The sequence below is a fragment of the Arachis stenosperma genome, chromosome 1 (assembly GCF_014773155.1).
Source record: "Arachis stenosperma cultivar V10309 chromosome 1, arast.V10309.gnm1.PFL2, whole genome shotgun sequence".
In the NCBI taxonomy this organism is placed as follows: domain Eukaryota; kingdom Viridiplantae; phylum Streptophyta; class Magnoliopsida; order Fabales; family Fabaceae; genus Arachis; species Arachis stenosperma.
Window position 1 is genome coordinate 118147258 of NC_080377.1, and position 19690 is coordinate 118166947.

The window sequence follows — 19690 nt, forward strand, 5'->3', positions numbered from 1 at the left end:
ACAAGGACAATGTGATCGATATTGGAGCAGCATTTTATATATATACTATGATATTTCAGCACCCTACATCCAAGTATACTTTTAAAATAATAACCTTTACTAGTGCATTCACCCGTGCGATACACGGGAATGGCACAAAAATAATAAAAAAATATTAGATATATTATATATGTTAATTAAAACTGAAAGGCAAAAAATTAGTATTTAATTAATTTAAATAATAAAATATTATTAACTAATACATATATATATATAATTAATTTTTATAATACATAAATTATTTTTTATAATGATTTGATTTACATAATTTTATAATAATAAATAGATTATTAAAAATAAAAAAAATACTAAGATCTTATATTCTCTTTAAATGTATTTTATATTATTCTCAGCCAATTTATTCTTGCTTTTAAACTCCAAATATTTAGTTTCAAAATTTGCATAACCTGAATTCTATTATTAAATATAAAAAAATTATAATGATGTAAATTATTTTTATTTTTTAAATTTTTAACAATAGAATGATCAATTTATATATAAAAAATATACTTTTAAAAAATAAGTCTTTCAACTATTATTTAGAATTTAGTATTCAAATCAATTAAAAAAAGAAAAATTCAACGTCATCACTCTACTTTTAGAATTAGTTCAGCCCTGTGATAATCTCCTAGTGTTCATGCTCTTTATGCACGCCTCACCATGTTGTCTCTAAAATCGATAACATTAAGCGATGCATAAATATACTAATTACTAAGTTTAATAAAAATCAGTTAATATTAAGCTATTGTTAGAATAACTAATTAAATATAAATTTTTTATTTTAAATTAAATCATAAGAATAAAATGATCCAATTTTACTTTTAAGAAAATTGTAAAAACATATAAATTAAGATTAAGATTATCGTTTAATTACAATAAATACATGATAGAAAAATTGTAAACTAAAGTGAATAAGTATCCAAAAATAATTTCTACAAAGAAGTAACAAACTTATAGAAGAATATAAATATCTAAAATTACATATTAAATAAAATTTAAAATTATACATAATCAACTAAATTTGTCTACGAACAACATTTATATCTTTTGCCTTGAATGATTATTCTAAACTAATACCCTTAATCTTGATTTTGATTTTTACTCTTGAAAGAGCAACATAAAGTTGTCTTGTGTGTAAAAACATGCTTCGACAAATATAGACTCATATGTTTGACCCCTAAAGCTTGTTAATAGTCATCGTCTCATAGATAATAACACACATCAGAGAGGAAGAGCCATTTCCTACTATTAAGATCACCTAACATTGCAATGGCACTGTCACCAACTTCATATACCACATAATACCACAAAAGTCATATAAAATTATAAATATACATTAATAGAGCAGCAGTCAAAATAATAATGATAATAAAAAAAATACAATTATAGACATTCAAAAGAGCACAGAATATTATATATCACATAAGCAAGTTTTTTGAAAACTTCATAACTAAGTCATTTAAGAAATATGAATAGCTATTTTTTTAGAGAACAGGATGCACATTACACGCAATGCAAAATGGCTGATCTCTAAACTCTCATTATGTAGAATAATAGGTTCACATAAATAGAAGAGTCTAAAAAAGAATTATCTTAATTCTATAGGAACAGAGGCTTTCAAAAGAAAAATTGAAAAAATGGTTTAAATGCATATATTTGCCAAACATTAATTTTTCAAGATAAGAGACAATTCACTATCTCAACAAAAATTAGCTGGAAAAGATATAGCTTGTGTAGTTAGAGCATGAATATACAATAATGAAAGCTAAAGCAGCAAAAGATAAAAAGCTTCATGTTTTTTTTAAAAAAAAAAATAAATAAATATGCACTCCAAACCATAAATATTCAAACTTTGCACCAGTCAGATCCACCTCATCCAACTAAAACATAACAACTGAAAGAAGAATAGCAAACACTAATGTTGCGAAGCAATTGATACATACCATTAATATAAAAGGAAACCAATTGGAGAATAAAGTGTACAAAATCCACTATCAGGTGTCAGAAATTCACAATTATGATTTCAACCATAGAATAAATTGATAAATGACTAAGTGGATAAAAAAACTATATGGGAGAGAGAGCTTAATTTTTCTGAATCTAAAATCATTAGGAATTGTGGTGCAGAATTCTCTGTAATAAACAAAGAACTCAATTAAACAATGGCAACCCAATATTTTAAAGCAAAATTATATCCCTCAAAAAGAAAAAAACTTAAGTCATAATATATAGACAAATAAGTATCCAACTCTTTGAAAAGCAACTAAACAGGAGAAGGCACATCAACGAAAATGAAAAAGAAAAAAAGCATTGAACACTAAGTACAAAGGAAAAAAAAGAGCATAGAACATTAAGTATAACGAAGTACTGAATCTTCTTACTCACGTAATTGCTCAAGGAATTTCCTATCAAATTTATCAGTCACATAAGCAAGTTTTTTGAGAACTTCATAGCCTTAAATCATTTAAGAAATATAAATAGTTATTTTTCTAGAAAACAGGATGCACAATGCACGCAATGCAAAATAGTTGATCTCTAAACTCTCATTATGTAGAATAATAGATTCTCATAAATGAAAGAGTCTAAGAAAGAACTATCTTAATTCTATAAGAACAGAGGATTTCGAAAGAAAAATTGTAAAATGGTTTAAATGCATATATTTGCCAAACATATAAATTTTTCAAGATAAAGAGACAAATCACCATCTCAACAAATCATAAATGTTCACTCCAAACCATAAATATTCAAACTTTGTGCCAGTCAAATCCACCTCATCGAACTAAAACATAACCACTGAAAGAAGAATATCAAATACTAATGTTGCGAAGCAATTGATACATATCATTAATCTAAAAAGGAAACAAACCAGAACGAAGTCACCCACACATAAAATAGTGTCCCATTTGTAATTCTTCAAATCTTATTAATAAACTGAATGGTAATGGAGGATCTGTTAATTTTATTAATAAGTTCAACTATGTCCTGTTTCAAGCATCTGCTCTCAAGTGAGGAAAAAGAAACTAAAGACGGTCAAATTCTGTGTTTATTTGTTCTTCGTTCTGTTTTCTTTTCCTCCTTAAAAAGTAGAATCTTGCTTATGTATGAATGAGATATCAAAAGATTTCTTGCATGCACACTAAAGAAAGCAATTTTTCTTCTTCTTTTTCCCCTTGATAATCTAGAATGATATACGGTTCCTTCATGAGGATATTTAAAGTCTTGGAACCATGCTTACTAACCAAATCAGATATAAAATATTTAGACAGGCATAATTAAAATGAATAATTAATGACAACATAATAGAACATACACAAAGTGACACCACTAAGGAATCTTATGGAAACTTACTCAGTTACTTGTTTATTCAAATTAATGTAGATATAGGTTTAATGTTCATTCTCATCAATCCATGTGAATGCAGAAAGGAACTTATCAACATCATCAAATTTACTATCAAGCGATGTGCTCGAAATACTTCACATCAAAATAGAACCCAATCTCATACTAAAGCCTAAGAAAAAGATAACAAAAGAAAAATGGAGTTTCAAAAGGAGGGGTATTAAGAATCTTAGTCTATAAAGTATTGGTAAAATAAGATTAAAGAGAAGTTATATGAAATGAAAATCAAGATTTTAAAATATGCTTAAAAAATATATTGAAAAATATAATAGCAATGTCACTCTCAAATTAAAACAATATAAAACCACTATTAAAAAAAATAAAAATAAAAAATAAACGCAATAACCCATCAATCAAATGCCAACTCCAAAAAGAAAGGAAGAAGACTGAAACAAAAGGAATTGCAACAAAGAAAGCAATAGAGTAAGGGATGCACAAAAGTGTATATATTCACCTGTTATTAATAAAGAAAGCAGTAGAATCAGGGATTGTAAGAAGTTAGAGTACCACAGATCTAAATGGGAGCTTGGAGATCCCATAAAGTTGGCTGTTGCAAGAAAATATGCCAGATCCTGGACTCCAAGAGTTCCACCTTCTTTTTTACCTGGAAAAAAAATTAAAGAAAGAAGCTAAATGTCTTAGCATGAAAAGCATGAAGATACATATTTATCATCTTGACCACCTTCTTTTAGAGAGGAACCAATAATGAGTGTTATTTATATAAGAATATCAATGAAATAAGATTATTTATTATTTATTATAATTTTTTATAATTAGTCGTCACTTAATAGTTAATAGTAAATTCTCAATATTTATGTATATGATAGCATAGCAAAACAGAATAACAGAACAACCATAAGCAATATTAGAAACAATAAACAATATAAAATCAATAGCAAAGTAGTTAAAGAACATATCTTTAAAAAATAAATAGATAAATGTCTGAATTATATGTATATTATAACAGCAGTCATCCACAAAACGAAAAGATGAAGGTTTCATTGCTCTTTAGCAATTTGAAGGAAGAAACTGGTGGTTTATTCTTGGTAACTTAAGGTAAATCTTCTTGTTCATAGCTTGAATCCTGTTGAAATAACTAAATGACAAAAGAACAAACCAAAAAAATACCGAACAAACCAACAAAAATCTCATAAGTAAATGACAACTATCAGTAAATTAATTGGGAAAACAAATTACCACTTATTTGTGATTCCTTCTAGTAGTTTTCTTAGTGGAATTCTTCACACCCATGGATCTTGTCTTCATATTGCACTATGGAGAAGCCTTTGAAGCTTTGCTGTCTGGTAACGTACCCATTTCTATTGTTAGTAAGTTCTGGTTGTTAGAAATCAGATCTCAAATAACTTTAGTAAAATCAACATGTCGAAAAGGAACTATAAATGAAACACTAAGCAAAAATATCTACCAAAATTCATAGAGAACCATGACTTCCACTATATGTGTGCTTGTACATCATGGGGTGAACCTGAAAAAAGAAAATAATGCACAATAAGAACATTTAAAAGAGAGAAACTGCATAATCCAAATCCACCAATAATTGCTATTGCTAACACCATGACTCACACGACACTAAATGAGAAACCTCTTGTCTAGTAGATCTAATCATTTCAAAGGATTCTAAATCCCAAAATTTTAGTGTATTGTCTGCTGACCCTGCAATACAATTTGTGATATTCAAAAGCTTAAGAATAAACATTGAGACTTTCAATCTTTTAGCCATCAAGTCACAATTAAGTTAACCAAAATTAGAGGGAAAAAAATATATGTATAAATGCCAAGTCCACACAAATACATATTATGCTTAGTATGAAAAAGTTAATTTGCGAGTGGTCCATACATTTGCACTTTTTACGTTGGTGATATATGTTTGGGGCTGCATTGAAATAAAAAAATAAATTAGCTTCTTATTTAATTAGATCCTTATATAGAGAAGAGAATTTGCTATATCTAATAAGATATTTAGATAGTACATGTACTAAGATTGACATTAGTAAAAATCACAACGGCTAAGATCACAAAATTTATTTCAATTGCAAGGAGTATAACAATGTAACGAAGAGATCAAAACGAAGAGATCCTTCTTACATATTGCCATTGCTCACTCCCAAATACCGAACCGATCTCCGTATTTCTGCTGCATGCTCTACTGCTTCAATACCGGTTTTTATATAAGGCTCGGAAACTATCTCAAGCAAAGGTGCCCTGCTCTATTTAGATCCACCATTCAACCTATCATGAAAACACCAGAAACTTCAACACTATCTTATCATAGATATAGGTAGTTGAGCATATTATGTGTGTTGATCTAACAATGAAATAACTAAAGGTAGTTGAGGGATTGTCCAAATATAGATGTGTTTAAAAAATATGTAACTCAGTGCAATAGATGCACAACAAATAAAAATAATATATTAATTATTAAGCACTAAAGTTAGAAATAACTAAAGTTCCAAAAAGGAAGAAAAAAGGATTGCCTATAAGTAATTTTAACAGTGAGTAAAATCAAGACATTTATCAAATTCCATGATCAAAACTCAAAAGGGAGATACCAAACCATGTTTCACAAACAGTAGCCGATTTGATTTTGCGGTGGAATACTACAGCTCCCAGTATTAGAGAGCGAGAGCAAGAATGATGAGAAAAAAATTGGAAAATATAATTTGTGCGGATAATGAAAATGAACATATACAAATGATTTTTTTTTCAAATTAATTTTCAATTCAAAATTTAAATTTTCAAACAATAAAATTTGTAGATTAAGCAAATAATAATCATTTACATAATTTATCTAATTAATTAATTAAAACAAAAAAATAACAACCATGCAAATCTGTTCTGAACGCCGATTAGATCTCACGGTTCTGTTCTGGTCATCGCTGCTGTGCTCTCACTACATGTGCTCCCTATGGCCGCGACTCACTACTTTCCAGCTATATGCTTTCTTCCGCCGCTTCCTCCTCCGTATCCATCACCACACATCGATGATTACCACGAACTCCACCTCACCGACGGCGACCACCACGCCATACCATCGTCCACCACCATAGCAATCGGCTCCTCATCCACTGCCGTAACCCTACCACCACCGCTGGCGTTGCTCCACCGCGACGACTCCCCTGAAAGTTAGAGCCATCAGGTACAATGACATCCTCTGCCTTGGTGAGTACATAAACTTTCTCCATCTCCAATTTAGATTAGGAATAGGAAGAAAAAACGAACGGAAAAAGGGAAAAAAAGGAGGAACGGATGATGAAGGAGAAGAATCGATGAAGAAGAGGAGGAAGAGAGAAGAAAGGAAACAGAGGACGGAGAATGCAGATGATGGAAAATTGGGAATGAATTTCCTTTTTAATTGATTTTGAATTCGAAATTTGAAATTTTAGGGTGTGTACACGTAAAGAAGAGTAGTAAAATGAGGATGATTTGATCATGGGTGTTATTGTAATAATGATCATACATAAAAAATTTAAAAAAATCTAGAGGATGCCACGTAGCATATTCCACTACTGAATAAACCTTCTTTTAAAGGATTGTTATAGGATGAAATCTTATAAGATAGGATTCAGAGCCTTTTTTACTATATAAAAATCTATATTTTATATTTTATATTTTTTACCTAATTAATAATTTATAAGTCAAAATTAATATTTTTTATTTTAGTATAGATTTTTAACTAAACTATACTAATTTTGGCTTATAAAAATTGAATTTCGGTGTGAAAAAAAATAAAAACTTCCAACTCTATAATTTCTTCTTAACTTTTTGAATAATCCAGGTCTTCTTAATAACCATGTCATTTGATCTCTCTCCATAATATAACAATCTCTATATTAATATTATTGCTATATGATTTTCGGTTGGAGGCTCGCATAATGAGAAATGATTAAATATAGAGTAAAGCTAGGGAACCAAAAGCATATCAGCCAAAATCCAGCCAAATACCTTTTGATGAATTCAAAATCTCTACGAGTTAATATATATGGATGTTTCTTCTACTAAGTATGAGAATGTTTCTTTTTCATATTAAATGGATGTTCTTTTATATATTTTTTGAATTTGTGTTTGACGAAAGGAAAAATGAATTTTGGATCGGGCTTGCTGAAAGGGTTCCGTGATCCTAGGGGTGGTTATTGGAGATTTGAAACATATTAGTCAATGAAAAATTTTATTCAAAATGGCAATTAATAACAAACATTAAAAATTAAATAAAAATTAAATTAATTAATTTAATATTGTTTTGTTTATCTTTTGGCTGATTCCCTTTTGGTTCCACATACTTTTCCTTAAATATATATTAAGGAGTAAAGAAAAAAGACTTTGAAAAATTTATTATATTAGTATTAGGTTGGTTTTTTTTTTTCTTTTGGTCATCCTAGTAATTCGAAGGCCATGTTATAATTTTAACAGATTTCCCAATGTCCTTCTACCGAGAAATAAAAGTCTCAATTCCCACGGTATTTTGCGCGGCCCAATTTATTTTCATTAGGCAACAACTAATTATACTTAATTAATTACCATCAAAATAACTAACTTAAGTGGATAGAATGGTCAATTTACTAGTCCGCTTAAGTAAGTGTTAAGAGTTTGAATTCCGCCTTTTGCATGCAGCAATTCATTGGCCAGCGGTAACGACTAGTCCATCACAATACCGCTATGAACGCCGAACTCTAAGTAGCAAGTTACAATGGTTTGGTCGGTTTGCCATTTACCTGACTCTTTGCCTGTCTCATGTCTTCCATGTTTAAAGACCTCAGAGTAATTTGATGATATTCTTTATTCTCTGATGCATCTTCAGAGCTTTGGCCTTCTGTCTCTTTTTTCTTCTTTTCCTGATACAATATATATGCCCAATGTGTCATGAACTCATTCTTGATCTTCCTCATGGCTTCATGCTCTCCAACTCGAGTCCGCTGTCCAAGCATGCTGTCAACTTCATCAACAAAGATGATAGTAGGGACAACCTTTGCAGCCAGTGTGAACAAAGCTCTAACATTCTTTTCATCTTCTCCAAACCACTTTGAAGTGATAGTGGACATTGATACATTGATGAAACTTGCTCCGGCTTCATTCGCAATTGCCTTTGCCAGCATTGTCTTTCCAGTCCCAGGAGGTCCAAAAAGCAATATGCCTCTACATGGCTTCAGAAGTCCACCTTTGAAGAGGTCTGATCTTCTAAGAGGAAGCATGACCAGTTCTTGAAGTGATTCTTTGATCTCATCCAATGAACCAATATCTGCAAAAGTAACTCCTATCTCGTTTGCAGGAATAACTTCTGGTCGAATGCGCTTTTCAAACTCGTTGTCAGGGACTTCCTGCAAGCATATAATTGCTTTTAAGATAACCAAATTCTGATATCAAGTAGTATATATCAACTTGAAAGCTTGGGAAACCAAGACTATGATAAAAAAAATGATCTTACTGCTTTTGCAGGAAGAGTATTTTCGCCATCTTCTTTGTTACAGGGATAGATGTTTCATTTTTGTTTTCAGGTGCCTGGCCATCACACCGAACATTTGCTCCGGCAATGCCATCAGCATTTTCCTAACATTAAAGAAAACATATGAATAGATGAACATTGAATAGATAATAAGCATTCTTAATCATATTTTCCTCACTTTTCTGATATTCCTATGCTGTAACAGATAAAATAATGTTAGAGATACCTTGTTTGAATCATTAGTCTTCAAATTCCCACTACTCTTGCCTTCTTGGAACAGGCTCAGTCCATGGGACAAACTGCACCATGCAAGATATCTAACTAAAAATCTGTCTCTTTAATCATTTGCTTAAAAACCTTAAAGATTTCATAGAACAGAACATACCTGTTGGCTGATATAACTAGCTTTCCATTTCGGTATTCGGGATCCTTGGTATTCATCAAATGGTAAGATATTGCAGATACCACAATTTCTTCAATGTAAGTACTGAGTACCATAGTGTCTGTTGGCTTATATCAGATGCAGCAGAGCCATTCCTCCGAAGTTTTGAAACATTTTTCGAACTTTCAGCACGACACTTTGTTGATGTAAAGTACCTATAAGATCAAAAGATAGTTATAAAATAAAATTAGCAATTAATATCTAGGACAAGGTGAATAACAAAAAGATATCAATCAATGCAATTCTAGTAAATTTTGTGTAGAAAATTTGAGCTTTGTTTTCTATAGTACCTGTAGTTTCAGCAGTTGAAGGGAGGATTGAAAGGGAACCAAACAAACCGGACATTCGCTCGAAAGTCATCTCTGATATGGACTTCTTCAAACAACAAAGAAATGGTTAACATTTTCCTACTGAGAATCAACATGAAAGTAACCTAAGAATCTGCATTTAATTGAATTAAAGAATGATAAAACTTACCGGTTCTTTTCTTGGACACCCATATTTGCTCTGCATCTGTACAAGGGAAAATATGGCAGGTATGACTATGTATTTGAATATCACCATTCAAAGCAAAATAAAGTTAAGAAAAGAAAAAAGTGCATAATTACCTTCACTGAGAAGTCATTAATATCTATCAACAGCAACTTCGATTCGAAGCTATGTGCCAAAGCCCTGGCAAGCATTTGCTGGTATAGTTCTTCAAACATTCAATGTAAATGTAGTTAGTAAAACAGAACTAAAAGCCATATTTGTTTTCAGGACAAGATTAATTATTTGCATTTTACATACCTCCAGGACCAGATAGCAAAATAGCTCTGCTTGCTGGAGAAAGGTTCCTGGTGTGCTTGGAAAAATCAAGATGCTTCAAATGAACCTGTGCAGCACTTGTCAACAATACTCGAGTTTTTTTGCTGCCATTATCAACATTATATGGAAACATGAGTGTTTTTTATTCATCATAACTTATCCATGAATAAAAAAATAGTTATCAATATAAAATTGTTGCACAATTAGACCAAACACTAGATGATTGAACCATATTTCAGGAAACAATGCTGTTTGAAAGTATGTTTATAACTTGATAACTAACTTGAACATGATGATTGAGTTTAACTAGATTTCAATTATTGAAATACAAATTGAAAAGAAAAAGAAGCAAAAAGCTCTAGTTCAAGTTCAATTGACCTTTTTATTGTTAATATTTCAATCTTGAAGAATCAGTCTCATATTCTTATATATTAAAATTGCTGAACTGAAGTTATATAAAATCTAACTGACCTATTAATTAGATCACATAAGAACACAAGAGCATATTAATATAAATGATGAAGACTTCAATTGAATATGGAATACATAAGATTGACTTATTATTTTGTACATCTTGTGAGGTTGTAATTATCTCACCTAACTTCTAAGCTATTAATACATCTACCGGTGTCTAAAATCCAACAATGGTGAGAATCTTATGTAATTGGCAACCTTCTCATCAAAGAATGGTTATCAGAGAATTAACATGATCTATAATAAAACTACATAAATAGTATTGGAGATCCAAATAAGCTATCATTTCATCACTCTTCTCTTGTAGCTTTGCAGTTCTTGATCCAAAAGATGCTCTCTCAATTCACTCCTAAAAAGTCAAAAGAACTAAACCAATATATAACCATAGAAATTTTGAAATTGACAAGAAGCACAAGTGAACTCAACAACAACAACAACAAAATCTAAGAAAATACCATAGATATAAGGAGAAGACAAGAACACATCATTGAATCCACGTAAATGAAGATTCAAAGAAATTCCAACAAAATATAGAAAGTCAACTAGGCACAGATCCATGTCTAAAACATGTTTGACGACCAAGGCTTATTATACTAATATAAATTCAACTCATACACACACCCCAAAAAGATAGATATTCAAAGCATAAAACTTTTTCACTTAAACCAATATCATTATATTATTATCTATCTATTTAAAATATAAAAGTTAGGAAAGTTTTCACCTGTTCCATTCCACTTTATTGGAACTAAGTTATACCAAATTTAATCACCATCCATTTTATGAATAAATTAAATGGAAGGATCAGATTTGGTGGATATAAATTTTGTGTGCATAACACAAAATGGATCAGGATGGAATCAGACTGATTGATCCATTTACCCATTTATTGACAATGATAAGGTCTAGCTTGTCCTAATGAGCTTTTAAGCCAGCCGTGACATTAACTAGAGTCGACTACTGTATTGTTTGTTCAGACTAGTGAAATTGGATGGGCCACATTTTGGACCGTTTAAAACAACATAAATAAAAAATATTATATTTTTTTAAAAGGAGAAACAAATTAAGCCCATTTAGTGTGTGTTTGGATTTCAGTTTGTAAAAGTGAGTTTGCATAAAATTGATTTTACAAAATTGATTTCGATGAAAAGTAAGTTTGAGTTAACGTGATTTATGTTTGGCAATATTTGTATCAAAATTGATTATAGCAAAATAAATGTTGTTTGGATTATACTACTTAAAATCACTTTTAGATGAAAAATTACTAAAAGAGACATCAATTTATTTTTATATATACATGCAAAAACAGAATCTAACAAAAATAATATAAAAAATATTTATTATATAAATAAATAAATATAATAAAAAAATATGAAAGAGAGTAGTATAAATTTTATAATGTTAAACAAAAAAATATTCTATACTTTTTCTAATATTACTCGTACTCTTTAATTTAGTATTATTTTGAACTATAAATTTTCATTATTTATGGCTCTATTGTTACTTATAATTAATTTTTTATTTATTTTATCCTTTTTTATAGGATCATAGTTTATATTATACAAAATTTAGATAATAAACGTAGTATATATTAATTACAATTACAAATTTTACAAAGTCAAAATAAAAAATAAAAAAATTAATATAAAACAAAGATAGAGTACATCAAAAAATAGAAAAAAAAATCATACAGATAAAAAAATAATAAAAATTTCATAAAATCAACCACATATATCATATAAACAAAAAATACAATAAAAACTAAATAAAATATATATGAATAAAATAAATAAAAAAATTTCATACATAATATAAATACAATGTAGTAAAAAATAGAAAAAAAAAGAATTCATATGAACAAAAAATAATAAAAAAATCATAAAAATTAATAAAATATATGAAAATTATAGCACTACAAAAAATAAAAAAATCAACAATATTTGTCATATGAATAAAAAAATACAATAAAATAAATAAAAAATCATATAAATAAAGTCAAACAAAAATAAAAAGATTCATAAAAAAATATACATATAAAAAATAGTATAGAAAATGATAAAAAAACTCATATAAAAACATAACATCATAAATCATAACACTAAAAATTAAAATATGAAAATGAGTACTAAAAATAATAAAAAAATTAAAATATTCAATTTAGTAGTGATTGAAACAAATATGAATGATTTTGATGGAAAAAAAATGGAAGAAAGAACTACACAGTGAAGCTTATAGTTATTGGTATCCTTCTTATAGAAGAAAATAAAGGGTAAGGATGGTAAAAAATACAAAATTTTCTCACTTAATTTTCTAAAGGTAATCAGCAACCATGAACGTGAAACGCAAAAACTACAAATTTTAGCTTCTTCTCAACGTGGATTTAGAGGCAGAATCGTTTCTGCGTTTAGAAAGAAAAAAATTGCTAAACATAAAAGTGAAACTTTCAAGAAACTCAAACGCACTTCTTTCTTCACCAACGTGTTTATCAAACACACCCTTACATGTTTTGAAAATAATAATTTTAGATATTAAAAAATTATGTTATTATTGTGTTTTAATGTATTTCGAAATAATAGGGAAGTCTATTATTATTGCTAATATATTGTTGAGGTAGACGTTAAAAACTCACATTGCATGAGAAGTGAATATTGAATAATTTATTATTTTTTTATTATGAATAATTAAAGTTTGATTTAAAATTAGTTGTTATATTTTATGTTGTTTAAATTCATCTTTACTAATGTTTCTCCTTGTTTAATTTTTTTTTAAAGACGGACACAGTATTACGTGATGAAAAGCACAAACAGGGACATGTAACATGTAGGTGAGTCTCATTTTTTTATAGATAAATCTAATTAATAAACTAAACAAATTTAAATATTATATGAAAGTCCTAAATAAAAAAACATTATATGCATCTTATATATATATATATTTTTATGTAAATCGAATTCATGAAATTCGAATTATATTTTTTTGTATTAAATTGAATCAATGTAAGTCGAATTAGTTGGATAAATGATATAAATCGAAATTGGTTATTTCGATTTATGAAGAAATAAAATTCGATACAAGTAAATCAACATATCTAGACTCAAGTAAATTTACATGTGTCGATTTACTTGTATCAAATTTTATTCCTTCATAAATCAAAGTTATCAATTTCGAGTTTCCATTTATCTTATTAATTCGAATAAGATTAATTCGATTTAACATCAGAGAAGGTAATTTGAATTTGGTGAATTAAATTTACATAGAAATTAGCGGCTCAATAGATACTATCGTGCATGTTCAGCTGCTTTCCTATTATTTTTTATTTAAAATAATTTTTTTAAATTATATTATTCAGACTTTATTTTGTTAATTAAATATTTTCTATCATTTTAATATTGTCCTAACTTTATTTATATCATTAATTTTTTGTTAAAATAAAATTAATAAAAAATACATTTAAAATACTAAATTATAAAAGTACACAATAAATATATATCTATCTTATTGAGAAATAATTTATAAAAGATAAATTTTACCTAAATGTCATAAATATTTATCTTTGTCTTCATCTTTTAAAAGTGTTAGTTCAAAATATAAATTTAAAAAGACCTTATTTTTTTAGAAATAGTCAAAAAGTAAAAAGATAAAATAGTTTATTTTGTTGTCTTTTTATAATTATTCAGACAGTAAATATAAATAAATAATTTTTATTGTCTTAATAATATATAATTGGATATATATATTAAAATTATTTTTATATTTAAGATTCGTCATTGATTAATTTTTTAAAATGATGAAATAATGTGATTTTGATATTAATAAATATTTAAAAAAAGTTTTTAATTATTTAATAAACATTTTTAAGACAGTTTTAAGTTTTAAGTAATATTTGTAGGATGATATTATTGATAATTATTTTCTTTCTTAAAGCCCTAAATTGTTGTCTTTTTTTTAATTCTATTCTTTTTACTATTAAATTTGAGTTGGAATTTTAAAGAAAATGTATGTTTTTGTCTTTAATGGTTATCAGTGGCTTAGCTTCTTTTTTGCTGCGAACACTTTCTGCCCTTTAAGAAACCTTTATGAGATATTTCTACTTTTTGTCTCATTACTGGCTAAGAGACACTTTCTTTTTGTCTCGTGACTGATGAAGATATATTTTTCAATTTTGTTTCCTATGCAACAGAAGCAGTAATGGAGTAGAAGATAATGAGAGAATCACATCAAGATGTATCCTGGTTCAGCTGCTAAGTGCAATGCAGTCTACATCCAGTCTCCATCACAACTATGATGGAATTTCACTATAATCATACAGATTACAAACACCAATTCTCCTTATGAACTACCTTTCCTATCCGGGACAAGTCCAGAATCTATCCCCAATCTTGAACTTGACTTGGTCACCTATCAAACTTTCAACAGCAAAGTGCTAACCCAATTTGTAAGGAAACTCCCACAGAATCATGATACACAATACATAGATGTACAAAGGAGCTCTAAGACACCTATGAATTTTTTTTTTAATATTGTACACTCTGCCTTTTTTTGCTCATTGGCTTTTTCTTACGAACCTCACACTGTTTGCCGTTTTCACCATGAGACTCAAGACAGACAAAACTAAAGAAAATACAAAAGGAAACACATTGAAGGAGAAGAACTTTTGTTAGCTTTGGGTAGCTATGAGAACTTTGTGCTTTCTCTCCTTGTCTTGGCCGTTCACCGTTATTATAGAAGGGAAAGCTTCCAAGGTTGAAACGGTTCAACGAAGCCAACTTCTTCTTCTTCAATCACCAAAATCGGTTCAGACAGAGAGAGGAGAGAGGGAAACCGACAGCAAAACCAACATGCAATTACCTCTCTCTCATTCCTTCTCATCAAGCTTCATCAATCTAAGCCTTCCATCTTGACTTGGTCACCAAGAAGGATTTCTGATCCTTGATGAACCCTTGATCCTTGACAGCTCCATCTGCTCCACTTCTGCTTCCTCCTCCACATAGTTACAGTAGCTACCTTCTGTGATGGATGAACAAAAAGTAGAGACGAGCTTCACCTAAGGAATCTTTTTTTCTGACCGAATCGGATAGCAACCATTTTTGGACATAGAGATCTTGAGACTTCTTCACCACATCTTGTTATTTGTGGTAAAGATCTCAGCCACTTCATACTGTAGATCTTCCTTTTGCAAGGGCCATCACCCTAGCCTTTTGTTTGTTCAAAACTCGCTCCTCTCATGATTTCTCTGATAACTTACTTCTTCTTTGTTGTGACATGACCGAAACTAGAGAGAGAAGAGTGAAAAAGCTTTCAATGGAATTAATGAATGAAATTAAAATGAGTTAATTCCCCACTCCCCATGCTCTACCCTAATTTTATTAGTAGGTTGAAAAGTTTTTTAAAATTTTATCCTATCTTATCTGCGGGTTGAGAATTTCTTAACTCTAATCCTACCCGCACCCTAAAATTTTAAATCCTATTCTATCCGAATGGGTTGATCCGGATTGAATAGCCGCGAATAAGGTATAGATTGCCAGCCCTAAGAGGTACAGACAAATTCTAATGAGACAGTGACACAAAAAAAAAATTACATGTGATGCATATGATATTTGTGATGCATATATTTTCATACTTAAAATAGTGTCAAATTTTATTTTTTGGACGAATTTTAATTCTCTTTCTACTTATGTAACCCTAAAAAATAATCTATACTATTGTAGTGTCATGTAATACTCAAATTTATTTGGTTTATTAATGTTGTTTATCCTTTTTTATAGTAGGCCTTTGTACCCGATTGAATCATGCATATGGATGTTCAAATCCTAAAAAGTTTATAAATAATGACAAAAATTATATAAAAAGAAAAATGAAGTCTAAACAAAATTTAAATTATTAGTAAATTAAGTAACAGATAAGTATTTAATTATTTATTATTTCATATTTATTGACAAAATTGTACTTGCTACTTAAATTTTTTATTTAAAATATCTAAATAATTTTTTTTGAAAATTTGTAGCTGTCCCTCTAAGCATTATTTCATTTATTAAAAAAAAAGTATTTTTTAAAATTTTTATTTTTTATAAAAAAAGGAATTTATTTTTTTATTACTTGAAAAAAATCGTTAAGCCCTACTTTTCACTCACATTTTTAATCTTCACTCGAAATAAAAGAATTACATTGTGTCTTTCCTCCCCCTAAACCCATCACTAACTTCTGTTGTTAGTAAATAGGCACAAGCATGACTTTTTAAAATCCACGGCATGAAAAAAAACTCTTGCCATTCCCATAATAGGTGTTAACATAGAAAATTATTACGCAGCTTTCCGAGGACTACACAAGGATTGGAGATGACCATCAGTCCAATTTTTTTCTCCATGTCAAACCTATTAACTTTGGCGGGAAATGTTGGATTTTCTTGAAAAGGTGCAGCTGTTGCAATTTAATGATGATGCTACTTTTGTCAGTCTAGATATAGCACAGTATAGATGAAGAAAGTCTACAAAATTTGTATCATGCCATTCAGAATGCCAAAAGGTTTTTCTAACACGGATCAGCAACCAAATCTTTTAGCTCGATTTGGTTATCCCATGCTCTGTAGTGTTTAATCATTTCTTTGGAAGCAATTTTAATTAACAATTTTTACAGACTGTGATGAGACTTTAAATTTTGGTAAGTGTAGGATTGAAAAATAAATAAGTACACAGAAAATACGTTATCAATGTTTGATTTATTTTTATTTTGGACAATATATCCTACATTAATTTTTTTATATATTTTTGATTCTGTTATTCTATTTGTTTATTTGGATTAAACTTGCTAAATTAAGCAACACATTTTATATCTTGTTTTTTTTTTTTTTTTTATATACACATAATATTCATCAAATTATTTTACAAAATAGATGTTTTTTAAAATAATTTTTTTTTACAAAAATAAAAATAACTTTATTTTTTGAAATCTCATGTAAAAAATCTTGTTTACTCTTTCAAATAATATTTGGATAAAATAAGATAAGAGTACTTTTTTAAATTTAGTATCATGTATGTTAATATTTTTTTTAGAAAAAAATCTTTTGGAAAATAATGTTAGTTGTAGCTTTTTAAAAATATTTTTTTTATTTTATTCTTACTTTTATTTTTACTATTAAAAAATTTTTAAATAGAATAAAAGAATTATTTTCAATTTTATTAATTTCATCTGTTGTACTCGTAAAATATAGTAAAATATTATGTATTTCTTTTGATGATCATTCTTGATCATGTAATATTTATATTAATGTGATCTAAATCAGTCAAATTCTTTTTAATGGGTAAATTAGTCAAATTAGTTACTATAATTTAATTAAAAAATATATTTTATTTAGATATGTCTAAACTTAGTATAACAATTCTGTACACATTAGATATGTCACATTAATATATATCATCAGATTTTATTAAACGAAATTTAGAAGTTGATATAAAAAAAGAATTGAGGTACTTTAATAAGTATAGAATTTTTTAGTATATAAATACCCCTTTTCTGATATATAATACTTTAGATGATAATTTAATTTTTTATTTTTAATTAAAAATTATAAGATGTATTAATACTTTTATATAAAAGAATTTTATGCGTCATGATTAATTATTATGCAATAAAATATTTATAATATTAAAAAATTATATTAAAACATGTTTTAAACACTGTCCAATATAAAATAAAAAATACTTTAAATTAAAAAATTTTATTCATTTTATATTTGTTAAAAAATAGTTAAATTATTATAAAAAAATTAATATCCATTTATTTTGTGATAGTTGCTAAACCAACAATTTTAAACAACTCTAATATTAAATCGGTTTTATTTCTCACAGTTGTTTTAAATTGAAAAAGCATGTCGATTGAATAATCCAATAATTGTGGGCCATAATCTTTGAGAAATAGAACGGAATGGAGTCAGCAACTGTTGTTAGAATGAAGGAACCATCCTGGCCTTATAAATAGGGCATTTTAGGTATGCTCTTATGTACCAGTCTACATATTTCTCCCTCCTTTACTTTCAGTCTTAATATTTGTTTTGTTCTGAAGTTGTTGTGACCATGGAAGAATATCGGCCACTTCCTGCGGATGACTCACAGGAGCCTCAGATGGATGATGCGTAAGTGCGATAACAATGCCTTAAGTTTTCTGTTAGTTCCTTTTTGTTTTATGGTGTACTTTTCGGACCACATGTCCAACCACACTAGTTTTTGTTATACTTCTTGGCTTAAGCATACTACATTACTGTTTGTACTGTAGGGTTGTTCCAGCACTGAGCCCCACGTCTGTCCTGGAGGTGCATTCCGGGGAAGACAACAATAACTTAAATCTGGAGCATATGATCCAAGGGGTGACGTGCCTAACTTTTTTTATATTCATTTCGTTAATTTTATAGTTATTTACTTAATGATAACGAGCTGCATGTTGTTTGTGCTGTTGTCTCACTTTTTCATGATGCTCTCACAGTCAGTAGATCAATCTGTGCATAAGGAATCTACCGACGATGCTGTTGACGTTGTCAATAAAGCCTCGATTCAGAAGGTGTTAGATATTGTGCAGGTTTGTATACTGTACAAATTTTGAGTGTTTTTTTCATTGTTATATGTGGTACATGTTGTGTTCATATGGGTGGACAAGGCCTTGTGATATAGATAAATGCTTTTTAAATCTTATGCATCAATTATTTAACCATGCATATTTTTATTGTGACACTTCTGTTGGAACTTCATCCCTTGATAGTATAGTCAAAAGTAATGCTAGTTGTTTTTTTCTGTAGAACCATGAGGTCAGAACTGCTGTCATCGAGGATAACATGCAGTGTTTTGAGAAGCGATTGTTAAATATTGAGAGGAACTTCAACGACCTTCATAACTCTTTACCCCATCTTAAAGAAGGTGCTGAAACATTCATGTCGGGGATCTGTAGAACTAATACTCAGGGCATGCGGAACCCATCACAAGCACAACTAACTGCTCCAAAGTTATACTCTAAGACTGATGAATGCCTCCCCGGTGAAATCCCTATGCCAGCGGACAAAAAAATTACAGACACAACTACATTCA

At 28.8% G+C, this 19690-nt stretch overlaps 1 protein-coding gene across 1 annotated transcript; it reads right to left on the reverse strand.

The window, feature by feature from the left end:
* Positions 1-7785: 7785 nt before the first annotated feature.
* Positions 7786-11062, reverse strand: LOC130932231 (probable 26S proteasome subunit YTA6). Its single transcript, XM_057861678.1, is given in 10 exon segments — positions 7786-8771; positions 8833-8839; positions 8879-9000; positions 9123-9195; positions 9282-9407; positions 9409-9493; positions 9629-9713; positions 9816-9851; positions 9947-10035; positions 10128-11062. Coding segments are annotated over 10 exon segments (1407 nt in total). The 5' UTR covers positions 10279-11062; the 3' UTR covers positions 7786-8138.
* Positions 11063-19690: the final 8628 nt, after the last annotated feature.